Source organism: Vidua chalybeata, chromosome 10 (genome assembly GCF_026979565.1).
Source record: "Vidua chalybeata isolate OUT-0048 chromosome 10, bVidCha1 merged haplotype, whole genome shotgun sequence".
Taxonomy (NCBI): Eukaryota; Metazoa; Chordata; class Aves; order Passeriformes; family Viduidae; genus Vidua; species Vidua chalybeata.
Window position 1 is genome coordinate 17,990,409 of NC_071539.1, and position 17,629 is coordinate 18,008,037.

General features: G+C 41.7%; 1 protein-coding gene across 1 annotated transcript in view; it reads left to right on the forward strand.

Moving 5' to 3' along the window:
* The window catches only part of EPHA4 (EPH receptor A4), a 104,319-nt gene that overhangs the window by 76,345 nt on the left and 10,345 nt on the right, over positions 1-17,629 (forward strand). The window contains exons 6-14 of the mRNA XM_053951474.1: positions 564-688; positions 1,854-2,013; positions 3,065-3,176; positions 8,323-8,381; positions 9,139-9,252; positions 9,433-9,618; positions 13,479-13,540; positions 14,280-14,489; positions 16,986-17,135. Coding sequence (XP_053807449.1) covers positions 564-688; positions 1,854-2,013; positions 3,065-3,176; positions 8,323-8,381; positions 9,139-9,252; positions 9,433-9,618; positions 13,479-13,540; positions 14,280-14,489; positions 16,986-17,135 — 1,178 coding nt within the window. The remainder of the gene's footprint in view (positions 1-563; positions 689-1,853; positions 2,014-3,064; positions 3,177-8,322; positions 8,382-9,138; positions 9,253-9,432; positions 9,619-13,478; positions 13,541-14,279; positions 14,490-16,985; positions 17,136-17,629) is intronic.

Here is a 17,629-nt window from a genome sequence, read left to right on the forward strand (position 1 = left end):
TTAGTGGGAGGGCCCAAATTCATATGTATTTGGCTTTACTCTGGCCTTACAAAATTCAGTGGCAATATTTTCTCAGCTTTAGAGAAAACAAGATAGGAATCTCAGGAACTTCATAAATCCTTTAAAGTAAATAGCTAATGGAATAACATCAGTTAATTTTAGGAGATGGAAGAAGAGAGTGACTGTGGACCAAAATGACACAGGACAAAAATAAGAGATCCTTTTAGTACCCTGATCTCTTATGAAGGTTTTTACCTGGGCAGCATGAACATTGCAGTGCTTAGACAACTGTGTTGTTATTTCAAAACCCACCTATCTAGTACTGTCCAGCATACAAACCCAATCTTTCTGAGAGATGATTAAATGTAATTTTGGTAGAGAAAACAGGAAAAATCTTTAATGTTTCTGATTTCCCCTCACCCCCACCCCCCAAGAAAAACATGATTTCTGAAAGTGCACATGTTGTGAAAGTTACAACTAAAAATACATGTTCCTCATTAAAACAAAATGATTGCTTATAATTTTGGTCTGTTTTTTTTTGTTTTTTTTTTTCCTCCTGGCAGCTCCATCCCAAATTGCATTGATCCAGGCTAAGGAGATAACAAGGCACAGTGTTGCCTTGGCTTGGCTGGAACCTGACAGGCCAAATGGAGTCATCCTGGAGTATGAGGTCAAATACTATGAAAAGGTACTGCTCAAAATGGACAAGCAAGGAGTTCCCTTTGGGCTTGGGCACAGCTTTTTTACTTCATTCCAATGTGGTTTATTTCCAGATAGGATTCCATCATTTGAAAGCAAATAGATTCAGTTTAATAAAATCCAGTTAAGGATTTCATGCACTTGAATAGTTGCTTGAAAGAGTAACACTCATAGGCTGTTCCCACTGTACAGTATGAGTTGATTTTGTTATTTCTTTCCTACCTAGAAACTGAGCTTTTATAGCAATCACATTTATAATGAGAGTCAATAGTGTTCAGCAGAAGTGAGACATTAACTTTACTTCATAGACAGAAGTATAATAATGAAGTATATAACCGAGTCATAATAAAAAGATCTGTTTGCCGACAGCTTCTGCTTAGAGTGATAGTGTGGACTGACTGGCTTTTAATAGAGAATAAGGAGAGAAAATTAGATTCTTCATACTTTCCAAGTTAGAGGGAGATGTTATTCCTTCAAATAACTTCTCAAGTAGGGAATTATGAAAAGAGCTATTTTCTTTGAAGGCTCTCTGCAAAAATGAACAATTACCTGCTCTTGCTTCTGTGCGCTGTCTCTCGCACGCACACGAATACTTCTAATTTTTTTTATTAAAAAAATCACTTACTTGCTTTCCACATACATTAAAAGGCATCTGATTTGCCGGGAAGCTAGATTATTACATTTTCTGATAGATTTTCTAGCCAAAAATAGAACAATTTTTAATAATGGACTTTCTGGAAGACGTTTTCTAAGTTTTTCTTTTTTAAAATATTTTTTTCATTTTTTTATATGGCTTCTAGCTGGTAGGAAGAAAAAGAAAGTGCTAGCATGTGTGAATAAAATGTGCTTGTTCATCAAGAGGATCCTATTTGAATGCTTGGCTGTTTTCCAAAGGTTTTCATTGTGTGACTTCTTAAATAATCAGTGATATATGAGCGTCACACGTACTGCCTCATCCTCCTTTTTTGGCTTGCTCAGAGCCCCATGCAGCACACAGTGCTAGGGGGATTGAGCAAGGCCAGCAGCAGGAGCCCTCAGGATGTACTTTGAGAATTCCATTGCTGTTACTCATCTTTCATGAGACAGTTTTGGCAAGGCACTGGGGTTCCAGGTTCACAGTTTCACTCCATCACCGCTGTGCTCTGCGTTGGCAGGACCAGAACGAGCGCAGCTATCGCATCGTGAAAACGGCCTCCAGGAACACCGACATCAAAGGCCTCAACCCCCTGACCTCCTACGTGTTCCACGTGCGGGCCAGGACAGCAGCAGGCTACGGAGACTTCAGCGGGCCCTTCGAGTTCACCACTAACACAGGTAATGGCATTCCCACCCAGTTCTTCTGCTTCTCCTCCAGCAGAGAGTGCAGCTATAACTGGGCTGTGTGTGGGAGTTTCCCGATGGATGCTTGGACTGTGCTGTGTGTGCTCTGAGAAAATGTTCCTCTGTGGCCACATGGCTGTTGGTGATGGCATGATGCTGGCCCGAGGCATCTATTTGGATATGCTGTATTGTAGATTCTAGCAGTGCTTCACTGTGGCGTAAGGAAACAGGCACCTTGTAAACTCTTGGAAGCCACTGATGCTTGAGAGATTTTGTTTTCAGAAAAGTAGACATTTGCACGTTTCTGGAATACATTATTTCAAGGAGAATAGAGCCCTGTTACTCCCCCTTACAAGCTATTGACACAGATTAGTTAGGTGTCCTACATCAGCTCCCATACTTGCACTTTTCTTTAGACAGTTAGATAAAGACAAGAATGTTCAAACTATGTTGTCAGTAAGGCTTTTCACTTTGCTCAAGGAAACATGCAGATTTAGCCCCCAAAATGTTTGCTTTTCAGTGGCAGAAAGGCACTGTGACCAAACCTATTTTATTTTGGACATAGAGGTCTCCTTAAATCAATTTAAGGTCATGCCAGTTAGTGGCAATATCATTCAGGATGTTAACAACTGAAAACAATCCATCAGGAGGAGAGTAGGCATTTTAAAATTACTTACTCTCCTACTGTCAGTTGTGGAGTGATCATCTGGTCCCCTTGAAAGAAAAAGGAGGAGGAAAGAAGTGTGGAAAGCAATTAGAAAGGCAAAAAACTTAGTCATTATACCCTCTGAGCAGCATTGGAGGGGAGAAGGAGAGGGAATCCATGTTCCTGGTGAACTGAAACTCCCCAAATCATTATCAAACATCATGTCTTTAGCTCATTAGCAGCTGGAAAAATTGTGTCAAATGACTATATAATAAAGGCCTGAAAGTAGATGTGAGTGCTACTCTAAACTGCCTTTATAAGCCAGAAAGCTCATTGAGTGCTACGTAGGTTGATTTTTTTGAGGTTGTCTGACCCAAATACTCCCTTTTCTGTTTTCAGTTCCTTCCCCCATCATTGGCGATGGTACCAATCCCACAGTGCTTCTTGTTTCAGTGGCTGGCAGTGTTGTTCTTGTGGTCATTCTCATTGCAGCCTTTGTCATCAGCAGGAGGTAAGAATTTAAGCTTCTCTCTCCCTCTCTCTCTTTCATCAGGGAGCTTTTTGTCTCCTCCAAACAAAGCTAAATTCTTTGATTAGCATCATAAACAGTACATTTGCATTACAAGCCTTCTCCCGTGTAGCTTTGATCTTCTCGACTTTAGTACCAAGCAGCATGTGATGTAATGGCAATAGTTCCAACTCTATTTGCCCTTCAAATGCAAAGCTGATTCCAATAACTGGCATTGAGAAGCAAGCCAGCTAGAGATTTGTGGTTAGTGTAATTTGAAGTTAAGTTTAATGGTATGGGTACAGTAGATTTTCTTGCACTGACTCCTGACAGACAGGGAATAAACAACGGCACTTTTGTTAACTAAGCCATCAGACTGCCATGCTGGTGATTTCGGTATTAGTCTATGAGTCTGTACTAGACCTTCCTGTGTGAGGGGATATGACTGTAAAATGGAAGCCACAGTCATTCAGCATCAGAAGCAGTAACACAGCAGAACTGGATCGATGGGTATTTCATCGATGCAGCACCATAATCTTCCACCAAGTGCTTGTTCATTCTCCCAGATTCAACCCAGGCATCAGGAAGAATCCTGTGAGTGGGAGGACAGTGTAGCAGAAACACAGTGTGAGTGTTTGTCTTCACGTTTGTGTTCAATCTCGTTTAAAAAGATCAGCATGATCTTGCTTCAGTGTAATTTTGAGATAAAACTGCTCTGTATCATTACTGCATCTGCAGCCTGGGATCTGAGGGATGCACGTTTTGTCAATCTCTGTTGGTCAGTTTAATGGCATCAGCTGTAAATGCACTCAAACTCCTCTTCATTTGCTCTCTTTAAATTGTCCTGGGGAGCAGTTAAGTGACTATGATTGTGATATCTGGAAAGTAGATGTGCATTGTGATCGCTTTCTGTGGGTATTAAACTCAAAGCCTCCATGCTGGCAAGAGGAAAGAAGAGCAGAACATATGAAAATGTGGTGTGGAGAGACAGGTTTATTGAAAGCCATTGCAACAGAAAACAGCATCACTGAGCTTGATGACTTAATCTCCTCTCCGCTTTTATTGATCACTTTATTATTTAAGGTAGGATTGATAGCAGGATACATTGGATTTCTAATTATGAGTCGCCACCTTGGAGAATTGAGCCTGTCGAGCTGCTTTGAGATTATTCCTTCCCCTTCTCCCCCTATAAAAAAATGTCTCTTCCCAAGGCTGATAAACACTGCTTGGTGATTGGCCCTCAATGGATCACTCTTTAGAAAATGAACTGTCAACCCCTTGCCCTCGTATTGATTCTCGTTAGGATCGGCCATAAAGCTGTCAGAGGAGAGGCTGCCTGGAGCCAGGTACTGACAGACCTGCTGGGCTCAGACAGGTCTGCTCAGGGCTGTCTGCTCACTTATCTCTGCCCACGAGTGTGCAGTCACACAAAGGCACCGCAGAGCAGGTGGGCAGCAGGGACAAAAGCTGGGTCCAGGCACTGGTGGCAGTGGAGATAAAAGCATCCTGGTGGCCACGGGCTCGGGGATGTTCCGTGGCTCTGCACTGGTCTCTCTCAGAGAGGCCATGGAAGGGGAAAGACAGAGCAAGATGAATGAAATACTAGGACAGTGAAACTACTCTGTGCATACTAATGCATGGTGCCTTGCTAATTAATAGCCCTTAATACACAGCTCTCCAGTAGCTGGAAGTAGCTCTCAATAAACAGAATCTACTTTAACATTCACTGTAACTCTAATGATTTTAACCATTATCACAATGTCATTTAGAGGTGTGGACTTTGGGGATATTTCACGATGTTCTTACGCCAGCAGAAGTTAATAGCAAAATAATTATACTTTGTTCCAAAATTACTTCAGATGAGAAAAAGCTTTTCTGTCCAGAGAGTCCCCATGAGAAGGTTTTGTAATCTAATCATGACCCAAAAGTCATATTTGTACAATCAAACCTGTGCTTTGGCCTGCCGATACGACCTCTCTGCATCCACGAGCCGATGTGGGAACAGGGCATATGCTCTGGGTGCCCACTTTTGAACACTGGGTTATTACTGGTAATTTAGCCTCATGCTTTTTTCAAGACATTGTTCAAATCCCAAAATTCATCTTTACAGCAGAATTGGTCGAAGGACTTTGCCTTCAGGCAGCTCAAGCTGTTTGGCTCTGTCCTGCTATGCGAGAACCATCTGCCTAATGTTCCTTTAAACTTCCCGAGGTTTGGATGGGGACAATCATGGAGCAGCAGGCAGGACATGGCATGGGTGTTCCTAAACCCTGCTCTGAAGGAATGCCGAGGGAAATTGCAGCATCTCAAAATGAGTTGTAAAGGATTCGGGGAAGTGTAAAACAGAGAGAGACACCTTCTAAAAGGGCTTGTAAGATGGTCTGACCAAGTCCTCTGGTCACCTGAAAGTTTCTCTCTGAAATTCTTCCAGCTGATGGATTGGTTTATCTTGGGTTCTGCTGACACATTTGCCCACCTTTTTCCGGTGGTGTTGGAGCAGGTGCTCTGCCAGCCTGGTGCCTGAGCCCCCCATCCCCTCTTTGTGTGGGAAGGAGGAGGTGGGAGCAGGGGCATGGCAACCAGGTCCTGCTGTTTCACCTCAGTGCCTGCTAATTCCCCCCCGCTGTTAACTCCTCTTCATCACCAGCCCCACCTGTAGTTCTGCCTGTCTCTGACCCCTGCAGTTCCTGAAAGCTTCTGTGTTCTTTTCCTGAATGCCGGCTACTTAATCACCACTGCCAAAATCCCCGTAATTAGGGGATTCAGATCTGTGACAAAGGCTCCCTTCTGCCACTCAGGTGAGCTGCCCCAGAGGCAGCCCCAGCCCTGTGCCCCGTGGCGTGGGGCTCCTGGGCTGCTCTCCAGGACAATGACACACAGCAGTGTCCTGCCCAAAGCCAGGCAGGAGAGGTCAACAGGTGACACGGTGAGAGGTGGAAGTAGGTAGTTAGTTTAGAATGTATTATTTAAACTTAATAAGCTACAATTACATTGCTTGAACACTAATCCCTTTGTTTCCCTTTGCTTTTTGCTGTCTTTGCGTTTTAGGGAGGGAAGGTTATTTTTTAATCTGTTGTGAGGGTGCTTGTACTTTTTTAAAAATAAGGTAAAGAGAATTGTTTTCATACTTAAAATGCTTTCATGCAAAGTCTGTTTGCATTTTGTATTTCCCATCTGAAATTTATTTATTCAAATAAATTAGAAGGATCCTGATTAAAATGCAGAATCATCTTTTTCCCTTTTTTTTTCTTTCTTCTGAGAGAAGTTGTATAATACCTGAAACCATCTCTGCAGTTCCCTTAGGTGACCTGGTCTTTTGTGGCCTTGGGTGAGATTTGTACTGCCTCTTCCTTCTTACACAGTTCAGTAGCTGGGAGCAGAATCCCATTATTTTACTCATCTCTGTTATACCAGTGCTGTAAGTTCTGGGCCAAATAATCTGTTTTAATGGATGTTTGGATCCAGTGTGGGTTTTAATAATGGTCTTCTTGTGATTGGAGCCATTTGTGCTTCAAGAGAAGAAGCTCCCACTGGTTTGTGGTTGGATGTGTACCTGCTTTTTCTGTCTGGACACAAGTCCTGTCAATGTTGGGACCTGTGACCCTTGGTTCAAAGATCAGGTTGTCTTCACATGTCAAACAGGACTTTCTTCCTTCTGTTTAATGGTTAATTTGTATTTTTTTATTCTTGGCATAGTGTGTTGTATGACCCAGCACGAGGACTGCAAAGGGAAAGGCTGGGAATGGCCTCCCAGCTGACAGCAGTGGGAAGCTGCCATTCCCCACAGGGCAGGTGCAGAGTGGGAAGTGAGATGTTTTTTGCTAAGGGGCTGAGGGGTTTTGCTGACTGGAGAGGTATGGTAAGACTCAGGGAGATGTGCTGCAAGTGAGGCTCTCAGTTATGTCTTCTCTTCCTGTTATCTGTGAGTTTTTTGACCCCTTTTAACTCACATCTTCTAGGTCTTTGTTGTACCTGCTCTCATTTTCCTCTTCTCCTTATTCACCATTTTCAGCCTATTGATTACCCCAGTGTCACCCTGGTGTCCCTGGCAGGCCTGGTTGTCCCCTGCCCCACTCCAGGGAGCTGCTGCACATTTCTGGCTGTGCCATTCTCCCCTCCCATTCTCCAAGCTCAGTTTCTCCTTCTGCCTTCCCTCTTCTCTCCACTCCAGCCTCTTGCCAGTCAGCTCTCCTGGGTCTGGCTGGGAAACCTGGATTTCCCAGGAGCAGGCAGACTGAGAGTAAGCAACAGTAAGCCTTTCTCTCCATCAGTGTCTGTTCTGTGCTTTGTTCTGAACACTCAAGGATGGGTGGGTAAAACCCCAAATAATTTCTCTGCATCTACATACCACTGGATGCTGGGCAACTTCAAATTCCTACACATTTGGCTGAGCAGACTCCTAAATATCCTCCCTAATGGACTAGCTTCTTGTATTAGCTTTTTGTAGTGCTCCTTGTCCATTGGAGCTGAAAGCTGAACTAATTAAATACATAACTAGCTTACAATATCACAGGTGTAGGTGTAGAAGTAGTAATCTATAGAATTAACATACTCCATGTTATTGCCTCCACCTCAGAGAGTTAGTAGAGGAGTTCTGCCATCAGGATTTCTTCAGCCCCTTCAATTAAGCAAGAATAAGCAACATCCTTGGGATCTTAATTTTTGATGGTCAGGGTTGGTGGTTTTTCTTTTTTTTCTGCTGAGATGCTGATTTCTGTGTTAAGAGACTTGTTTCCAGTTTTAAATTTGCTGTTAAATAAGTGTATTGATGTTGGCATTTGCCTAATGATGTTTGAAAGTCAATCTACCAAAACATCTCTGTGGTAGCATTTCAATCCCTGTGTGGTAGGGTGAAAAAGCAATTTGGCCCCTCAATTGCAAAAGTAAGTTTGAAGGAAAAGCAGCCAAAGCACAAACTTTTTTTTTTCATTCTTAAATGCTGAGATACAAATAGATTTGTGTTTCCTTTGATGCTCTGTTGATGCCAATAACACGTAGGAGAGTGTGAGGATCCTCCCGCCCTGGCTGTGTGTTGTGTCATGGCTGTGGCAGGTGCCAGCAGCTCAAGTCTCTGCAGGTCAGGACAACTGAGCTTGTTCCAGAGCGAGATCTTTATTTTGCACTCACACGCTGTGTTTTGTTCTGACAGGCGCAGTAAGTACAGCAAGGCAAAGCAAGAGGCAGATGAGGAGAAACACTTGAACCAAGGTAAAAGGCCCTGGTGCTTGGGGGTTTTGGTTTGGGTTGTAAAACATGGCTCATGTTCTGGTGCTTGGGAAACAAGGGATTACATTCCTCTTGAGGTGAACAGGTTTCTGTTTTCCTCTCTTGCAAACATCCTGCTTTGAAATTAATTTACTCCAGTAACAGGGAAAATAGAAGTGTCTGGGTAAAATGTTTTAAGAGTACAGAGAGAAGAAGGGTTTATCAAGTTTTTCCATTGTTTTTTGCCATTGAAAGATAGCTGTTCTTAGCCACTTGATTTCTAGGCAGGATTTTTCCCCACAACATTCTGCTAAAGCAGTTGCTGAATGGGCCAGAGGCAATCCTGCAAGAAAGGGAATGTGAACTTTGCTGCCTTTTTTCCAGCACTTAATCCTACTGTTACTTCCATGTGCCAAACCCAGGACCTGGCTCCCACAGGACAAAGGGATGTGTTTTACTCTCACAGGTCTGTGACAGGTTATGCTAGTGATGGCAGTGATTTGTGAAGCTCATTAATTGGCAAAAGCCTGATTCCTTACATCAATATTGGGAAATAGTAAATGTTTACACTTTAAAATATTGCACTGGGGGGGGAAAAATACTTAAGTCCTTCTTTCCTTATCACTCATTCCTGGCTTACAGTACATTTTGATTGTACACTCTCTTTGCTGTTGTATATCATTAAGGCTTCAGTCTCATATGTTCTGTGTTCAGCAGCATGTAGATCAGTGACTTCAAATAAAACATTTCTGCCTTGCAGGTGTTAGAACATATGTGGATCCTTTTACATATGAGGATCCAAACCAAGCTGTGAGGGAATTTGCCAAAGAAATCGATGCCTCTTGCATAAAGATTGAAAAAGTTATTGGTGTGGGTAAGTGCCAGAACTTTTGCATTTTTTTCTGTAAATACACTTTTCAATTTGCTTTTAGGGAATGTGTGATCCTATGATTTTTGTATGACAGTTCTCCCAAATGTACTGACATAACAGTTTGACAACACAAGTGCATGCTTCAGGCTCGTGACCATGGATTCTTGTGCCTTTTTCTTTAAGGAGAGTTTGGTGAAGTGTGCAGTGGACGTCTCAAAGTGCCAGGAAAAAGAGAGATCTGTGTTGCTATCAAGACTCTAAAAGCTGGTTACACTGATAAACAAAGGAGAGACTTTCTGAGTGAGGCCAGTATCATGGGACAATTTGACCACCCCAATATCATCCACTTGGAAGGTGTAGTTACTAAATGTAAGTAGGTCATTTTCATGACAAGTCCAATTTAGAAGTCACTGAGAAATTAAGTCTGTGTGGTGTGTGTTGGCTTTTTTTTTTTTTCTCCTTCTTACCCTCTTTCCTGTAAAATGACAGATGGAACAGATCCACTGATAGCTAATAGGAGGAAATCAGTGCAGGACAAGTCATTAATCTTGTTGTCAGCTATAAATGGGTTTACGGTTTCAACTGATATTCTATCTGTAGGCAGCTTGTACAAGATTTTGTAGAGGGAATTAATACTGCAGGGGTTGGCTTTTTTTTTATCCCTTCTTGCTATGCCAAGCAGGCATCTTTCACATCTTTGCTAGACTGAGATGATTGTTACAGGATAGGCAAAAGCAGATGGTGAGCGAAGAATTCAAAATGATGGGGGAAAAATACCAAAACAAAACTACACAGTCATATGTTTAAAGTACAAAGCACAGATAAAAGGAGCAAGCCTTTGAAATGAAGCAAGCTATTTTAGTGTAAAACTTGCTTATTTTTTTTCTCTGATTTACAGGTGTGCTAATTTCACTCTGCAGAATTTACCTGGATGATCTTTTTGCTTTGCTTGGGGTTTTTTAAGTCTGTCTCTGCTTTAGAGAGTGACAGTGCTTGCTGGGTGCTGTCTGTAGGCTAGAGCTGAAAATGCATCTGTGAGACCACCAGTGCTTGGGTCTGCCCTGACAAGGTGCCACTGCCATGGTGTAGGTATAGTCTCTGCTCCGGCTGCCCTGGGTAGCATGGTGGCAAAGCCTGGCTCTGATTGCTAATCCTAAAAGACTCTTTGGGTGTTGGGGCTCATCTCAGGGTAGCATAGAAAGCAGGCAGTGATCTTGTGAGCTGCAGTCAGAGTGGACTTTGTGAAGCTCACCTTCTGCAGCATGAGGAACATGAATGGCAGGGTATTAATAGTGGGAGCAATTAAAATTTGAGATGGATGAAAAGTTGAAAAGTAAAATATCACTAGAAGAACAAAGTACCTCTCATAAAAGGTTATCAAAACCATCAGTTCCACTGTAAAACTCTGTCCCTCTTGAATGTCAGTGAGAGATGATACTTTCTTTGCCACTTTTGTTTCTGGAAATATTACCCCTGCTAATTTCTGTTGCTGTCTCCTGGTCTGCCTTCTCTCAACAGTTGAAAATGGCTCATACAGTGTGTGGCAGTTTGCTTTTAAAGGCAAAGAGCAGTTGGGACTAATTTTGGCCATCCTTTACTGAGAGCCTCCTTCAAAACTAAAATTAAAATACAGTACTCTGTTTAAATTTGGAAGGTCTGAGTGTCTCTCTCCATGATTGTAATAACAAAGGGGAAGGAGGGCTGTGATCAGGCACGGTGTTGGCCTCAGACAGTGATTCTTTCAGCACCTCAGTAAAAGAAAGACAACAGGGGAATCTTTGTGTTGAAATCCCACTGAGGCTGGAAGCCCCTGAGCTGCTACAGCTCCAGCACTCATAAATGTCTGTAGGCATTTGCATAATGCAGTTGTCAGTGAATTGAAATGATTGGGAATTTTCACCGAGGAGGTGGCAGCATGACCTGGCAGTGCCCCGTTCCCGGCTCCCAGTAAGTGATGCTCACGGCTCTGTTACTGCAGGCTGCACTCCTGGGGAAACAGGGCTACTTAACAGCACATTTATCTCCATTTCTCCATAGGTTTTCTGAATGCTGTGATAAATGGATGCATTTAATAAACTGAAAATTAAAATGTGAGATAAATAGTGGTATAGATGGGGGTTGAGAGAGGCAGCAAAAAACCATGAATAAATTATTGGCTGCTAGTCAAGTACTTTAATAATTGACTCGCTGATGGTAACTTCTCCCTCCTCTTTCTATCCCCCCTCCCCTGCTAAAGAAGTGCCTGAGTAATGAAATTACATGTTAATGCACTGAAAGAGTCTTCCTTTTTTCCCTTCTACGTTGACATAGTATCTTTTGATTGAAGAAGGTTAATTAATACTCATTTAGCTGTATTTGTTCAGTGCAAGGGTGGCCGTCGCAGTTGCAAAGCATAAATGAAACAGTGCCATGAAGTTTTTCCTCTTTCTACCAAAGAATGCTTTCAAAGGTGTATTAGAGGGAGGATGATGTTTTAGCACATCCTTTTACTTAAGGATATGCTCAGCCAAGGTCACTCAGCCCTTCTTCCAGAGCAGTTTGCTTTATGCAATACCATTGCTTCTCTGCAACATTCCGTAATGGCATTTCACAGGCATGCTAGCTTGCATGGGACCAAACCAGTAATAATTTGGATACCAGCAGGGAAGGGAAGGGAAGTAAAAGCAGGAGTAGTAAAAGGCCTGTAAAGGATAGGTTGGGACCGGAAAAGTGAAATAAGTAATGATGAGTGAAATAAGTTACGTATCGCACATAGATGTTGGACTAAGTGAAATGTGGTAAAATGTTCCTACAGTCAGTCCCTATTGCATATGGTTTTCTAATTAAAAAGGTTACTTCAGAACCAGAAATCCCTGACAAATGAAGAGAAAAGAATCTTGGTGAAAGATGCACTGAGGTAGAAACTATTAGGGGAACTTTAAATGCTGTAACATTTCATGGTAGGGTAATTTTTAGAGGTGGTTGTTCTGGAGCAGATCCTTGCTGGTGACAGAACCAAGGAAAAATTAAGTAGTTCTGATACCTCCCATGCCAATATGCAATTGAGCTATTTACAGTCTGGGTGACCTGGTCTTTGAAGCCTTCTTTCCCTACAATGTACCCTTATTCAGACCTGCTCCAGGAAGTAAAAGCTGAGTTTCTCTGGGACACCATCTTTTATTTAGGAAGAAAACTATAGTTCCTGTAGGTAAAGCATAAGAGAGAGGAAGGTTTGACATGCCAGACAGCACTGATTGTCAGGTGCTCATCTTGGGGCTGGGCTTTTGCCATTCGACCTTTGATGAGTTACTTCTGTACTTCTGCCATCGCTCTTTTGAGATCTTACCAGACCTATTTCTACAAAATACCTGTATGTCAAATATGCAGTAGGATTTAACTCAGTGAAATAATTTGTGTTCCTTGTATGTGCCTGTGTGTTCTCAGTTTCAGCATGTATAATCTTTATGAAACTCTTAAAGGCAACACCAAGCATTATTTGTGTATTTGCTGTTGTTTTAGGCAGGAGAGTGCCTAGAAAGCATCCCCCTGTCAGTAACATTGCATTTCTACTCGGGTTGCCCAGCTTGGCCCCTGGTGCAGCATGGGGAGCTGGGTGCTGCTGAGCTCTGTGCCCCATGTGTGACACAGGGCACTGAATCATTTTGCCCCTGGCTGACTTCACGAGGCAAATGGCTTTGGCTCATTTATAAATAATGAGGGAAACACAGAATAAAAACTCAGGATAGAGAAGGTTGAAAGGAACAGCCTGCATTTTTCATTCTTGAATCCAGTTGTCTTGGAATACCTTGTAGCGCCTGGCAGCTTTCAACTTGCCTAAAGCACTGATCTTTCAAAAAAGACAGAAAGACCAAAGCATTCACGAATATAATTTTCTGCTCTGCAAGCAATTTATTATAGTCAAGATTTTTGTCAGGTTTGCACAGATCTTTGTTTCTTAATTCTCAATTATCAATTCACATATTCCTTAGAGAACAGGAGCCACTTTAGTTAAAGACCTTGTCAATGAGTCAACCCAAGGGTTAACCTTCCAAATGGGCCCATTAAATGTTTCTGTCCTGTAATATTTCATCTCTTGCTCCCCACAGCTGAGGCATAAGCTTGGTGCATTTCAAATTAAATTAGATTGTGTAAGCCAGGTGTCTTGGCAGTAAAATCATGTGCAAGCCATTTTTATCCCATTAACATTGGTGTTCATCAAGGAATTGTGTTTTTCTTTCTGCACACTCTAGGTAAACCAGTAATGATCATAACTGAGTACATGGAGAATGGCTCCTTGGATGCCTTCCTCAGGGTAGGTGATTTCTTCAAAAGCTAAGGAGATTTTATACTGGGAAACATCTTTTTCTTTTTCTTTTTTTCTTTTTCTTTTCTTTTTCTTTTTCTTTTTCTTTTTCTTTTTCTTTTTCTTTTTCTTTTTCTTTTTCTTTTTCTTTTCTTTTTCTTTTTCTTTTTCTTTTTCTTTTTCTTTTTCTTTTTCTTTTTCTTTTTCTTTTTCTTTTTCTTTTTCTTTTTCTTTTTCTTTTTCTTTTTCTTTTTCTTTTTCTTTTTCTTTTCTTTTCCTTTTCCTTTTCCTTTTCCTTTTCCTTCTCTTTGCACAGTTTTAAAGAAACTATGTTAGTACTTGGGAAATTCTGTTTTCTGGTGTTGCTTCTATCGAAAACCAGAATAAATATAAAGTGGAAGACTATAAAATAAATTAATTTTTAAAACAGTAGGATCTTAAATAATCCATGTTTAGTGTGAACAGTTCTGACTTGCTCTGTTTTTGAAAGCATTGCAGTGCTGTAGACTCATTAAAATCAGATTCATTGCAAACAGGATACTGCATCACTGAAAGCTGTGACAGAACCTTTGGGTTTTTGCTTTACTGGTGAATTATAGACACTGGTGAGGAGAGCGAGGAAATAACATTGCATTTTATTTGCGAGAAGATGGGAATCCGCAGCTCTGCTCTTTGCCAATTTCAGCAGTGGCAATAATGTAGCTTTTAGCTTAATGCTCTGTGATTTTGCTCTTTTCCCCATATGCAGAAGAATGATGGCAGATTCACAGTCATCCAGTTGGTGGGGATGCTCCGTGGCATTGGCTCAGGGATGAAGTACCTGTCTGACATGAGCTACGTGCACCGGGATCTCGCTGCTCGCAACATTCTGGTCAACAGCAACCTGGTCTGCAAAGTGTCTGACTTTGGCATGTCCCGGGTGCTGGAGGACGACCCTGAGGCAGCTTACACCACACGGGTAAGGAGGGAAGGAAAATGGCCATGTTGTCGTGCCTGCATGTTGGGTTTGTCTGACTGCGTGGGAGGTGTCAGTGGTTTGTTTTAAAATAGTCTCCGTCACAAGTGAAAACCTAAATCACAACCTAAAAGTAAACATTGGCCCGGGCTCCATAGCTCCTATAAATTGATATGCTGTTGCTGCTACAGCAGTGGCCACGGCAGTATTTCTTTTCTGAGGATGTGACCCATGTATTCCTCTTGTTCCTTCATCATGATACAGCATGTGACAGGAATCTGATGCCAGAAATTAGAGCCTGGATTTCAGTTTCTTCTGATACCTACAAACATGGTTTCCACATGGCTGCTCATACTCATGTTTGATATAGCAGGTGTAGACACACCACAGAAAAATAAAAAAGATGCATCCACTTTTGCCCATCACAAAGCCAATCATAAATTTGACCTAAATGATTTGGACTGGGGAAAGTGTTAGGCCTGCATTTCCATTTTTTGTTTCTTTCCCATTTTATCTATATTTCAGCATCCCACTGTTAGGTAATTTTGCTAAAGCTATTTTAATATGCTGTACATGGAATAGGGCTAATGCAACTGTTCTGGCCACAAAACAACATCCCAGCCATTACCAACCTTTGTACCAATACCTCTGATATCAACATACATGTAAAGAGAAAAATGTCAGTTTATTAAGTCTCCTTTTTTAATTGCTTATTTTCTTCATTTTTAAATATCTGCCATTCTCCATCTGTTCTCCCTAGTGCTGAGTTTGTTTGCAGCACTCAGATCTTACTGTTTAATCCCAACACTCATCCTTTAATGGATTCACAGCTCATTACAGGGAATGATAGACTCCTATGGTATTAAATGCTGGCCAGCCTTGATATCTCTCACTCATAAGGGTGGCAAGTGGAAGAAGCAGAAGCAGAGGTCTGAAAAGCTGTATTCAGGGAAATCAGAGTTTAGACAAGCACACAAGGGCAAAACAGAAATGGCTGAAAAGCTTCTCTTTGAATTCAGCAAGTGAAGATATGGTATTGTTGACTCTCAGGAGTAAACTAGAGAGAGTCAATGACATTTGCTTTGCAGTCATTGTCTTCATTTGGTATCAGTAATGAAGGATCAGGGATATTTGGATTAACTCCACTGTGCTCAAGCAGCTAAATATAAAGAGCTTATTGACAATTTTCAGAGTGACAACCATGTATAAACAATGTCAGTGCATCTGTGTCTGAAAGGAGGAATAAAGCAGAGAGGCTTCAAGAGAATGCAGTTTTTAAAGCAACAATTTTAAGAAAATTATGTGTTCTGTTCCTGTTAGTAACTCAGTATAAGTGAGAGAGCATCTTATAGTCACCAAGGCACATATTGCCACAACCTGATTCACAAAGGGCCTGATGCGAAGGCTGAAGCAGCCAGGGGAAGGACCCCTTTTGATTTCCCTTGGCTTTGGAACCAGTCCATATTAAACACTTGAGAGATATAGTAGAACAATATACTATTAAGTATGCACACACTGCACTCAGTTATGGATAAAAGCTATCTAGGAGATGTCTGGGAAAAAAACTACCAAAATAAACTTAATCAAAGAAGCATAAAAGCAAATGAAAAAAAAAAATCCAAAAACTTTTGTTCAGCTTAAGTCATTCCCCAGATGGAACTGCAGGAAACCAAAAGCTCAATTAAAACCACCTTGCATATTAGCATAAACAAAAGGAGAAATCTCTGGCCTGGGATCACTCAGCTAAGGCAAAATCAGATAAACAGGATGGAGTGAGTTCCTTTTTAAACAGTGTAGGACCTCAGTGGCCCAAATCAGATGGCCAAGTGTTTTTATTTGTTAAAAAAAACAAGTATTGTAAGAAGAGGCAGATTTCTCCAACAGGTATCAAAAGCAGCCTTGTACCCTGGTTTGGTGTTGAACTCCTCCTCCAGGGTCTGAGAGCCCAGAGGCTTGCTTGCCTTCTCACATCTCTGGCAGGAGTTGGGCTATTGCCCATGGGAAACACCACTGTATTCATAATTCTTCCCAGTTTATCCTCTCTTTATTTTACCTTTTTGAAAAGCAAAATGTTTATAATCCCATTTTTCTGAAACAGGACAAACAGGTCAGACAGGCAAGCAAGGAAATAGTAATTAACAGCATGTACTTATTTGTTTTGTCAACTAAATCTCTAATATATAGTTTGTAAAACCCCTGGCTTGTTCTCAGGCTTCAGCATAGCCCTAAGCAGAGATCTCTTGGAGGGCTGATAAAAATACATTTAACAATTTACTGGTTCTCCTTCTCGTGACTAAAGCAAACAGATGGGCAGCATTGCCTCCTGGTTGGATCTGACAGCTTTATGGCAAGCAGGAGAGAAAGTGGATGAGATTTTCAGAAGGGATCTGGAGCTGTACACAAAAAACCTTGTTGTACTTTGAATACGTAGAACAGTGTCACCACACACACCACTGCATCAGTGCCTCACCAGCCTGTGGTTCCTTTCCTTGGTGGCAGGGTGGCAAGATCCCCATCAGGTGGACAGCTCCCGAGGCCATCGCCTACCGCAAGTTCACCTCGGCCAGCGACGTCTGGAGCTACGGCATCGTCATGTGGGAGGTGATGTCCTACGGGGAAAGACCTTACTGGGACATGTCCAACCAAGATGTGAGTGTCCTTCTGGGCTTCCCCTGCCTTTCCCCTCCCCATGGCTTCATCTTTGTCCTTAGATGTCTGCTGATGTGTTTCTGTGGCAATTGCTATATAGCTATGTTTATTCCAGGCTTTTAAAAGGATGTCGTGGATGGTAGGCTCCTGTTTTCTCAGTGAACCTCTCTGGAACTAAAGTTCCTTGAGTACTTCAAGCTTTGTCTAAGCTCACAGAATAGGGGATTCTCAAGTTAGGGTTTATACTTTGTGCATGGGGTTTATTTGGTTTGGTCTTTTAAATGTAAAAAACATAGCAACTAAAGAAAAATGGAGGAAAGAGAAACTAATATATTTAAACTGTCAAATCGTAATACTGTCAAGAGAAGGAAGATTTGAATGTTCATATTATACCTTGAGTTTACTGAATGTCTTTAAGAGAAAAACACTTGAATTTGATTGGGCTTCCTATTGGTAGTTAATTCTTGAAGCTCCAATGTGCTTATAACTCTTCC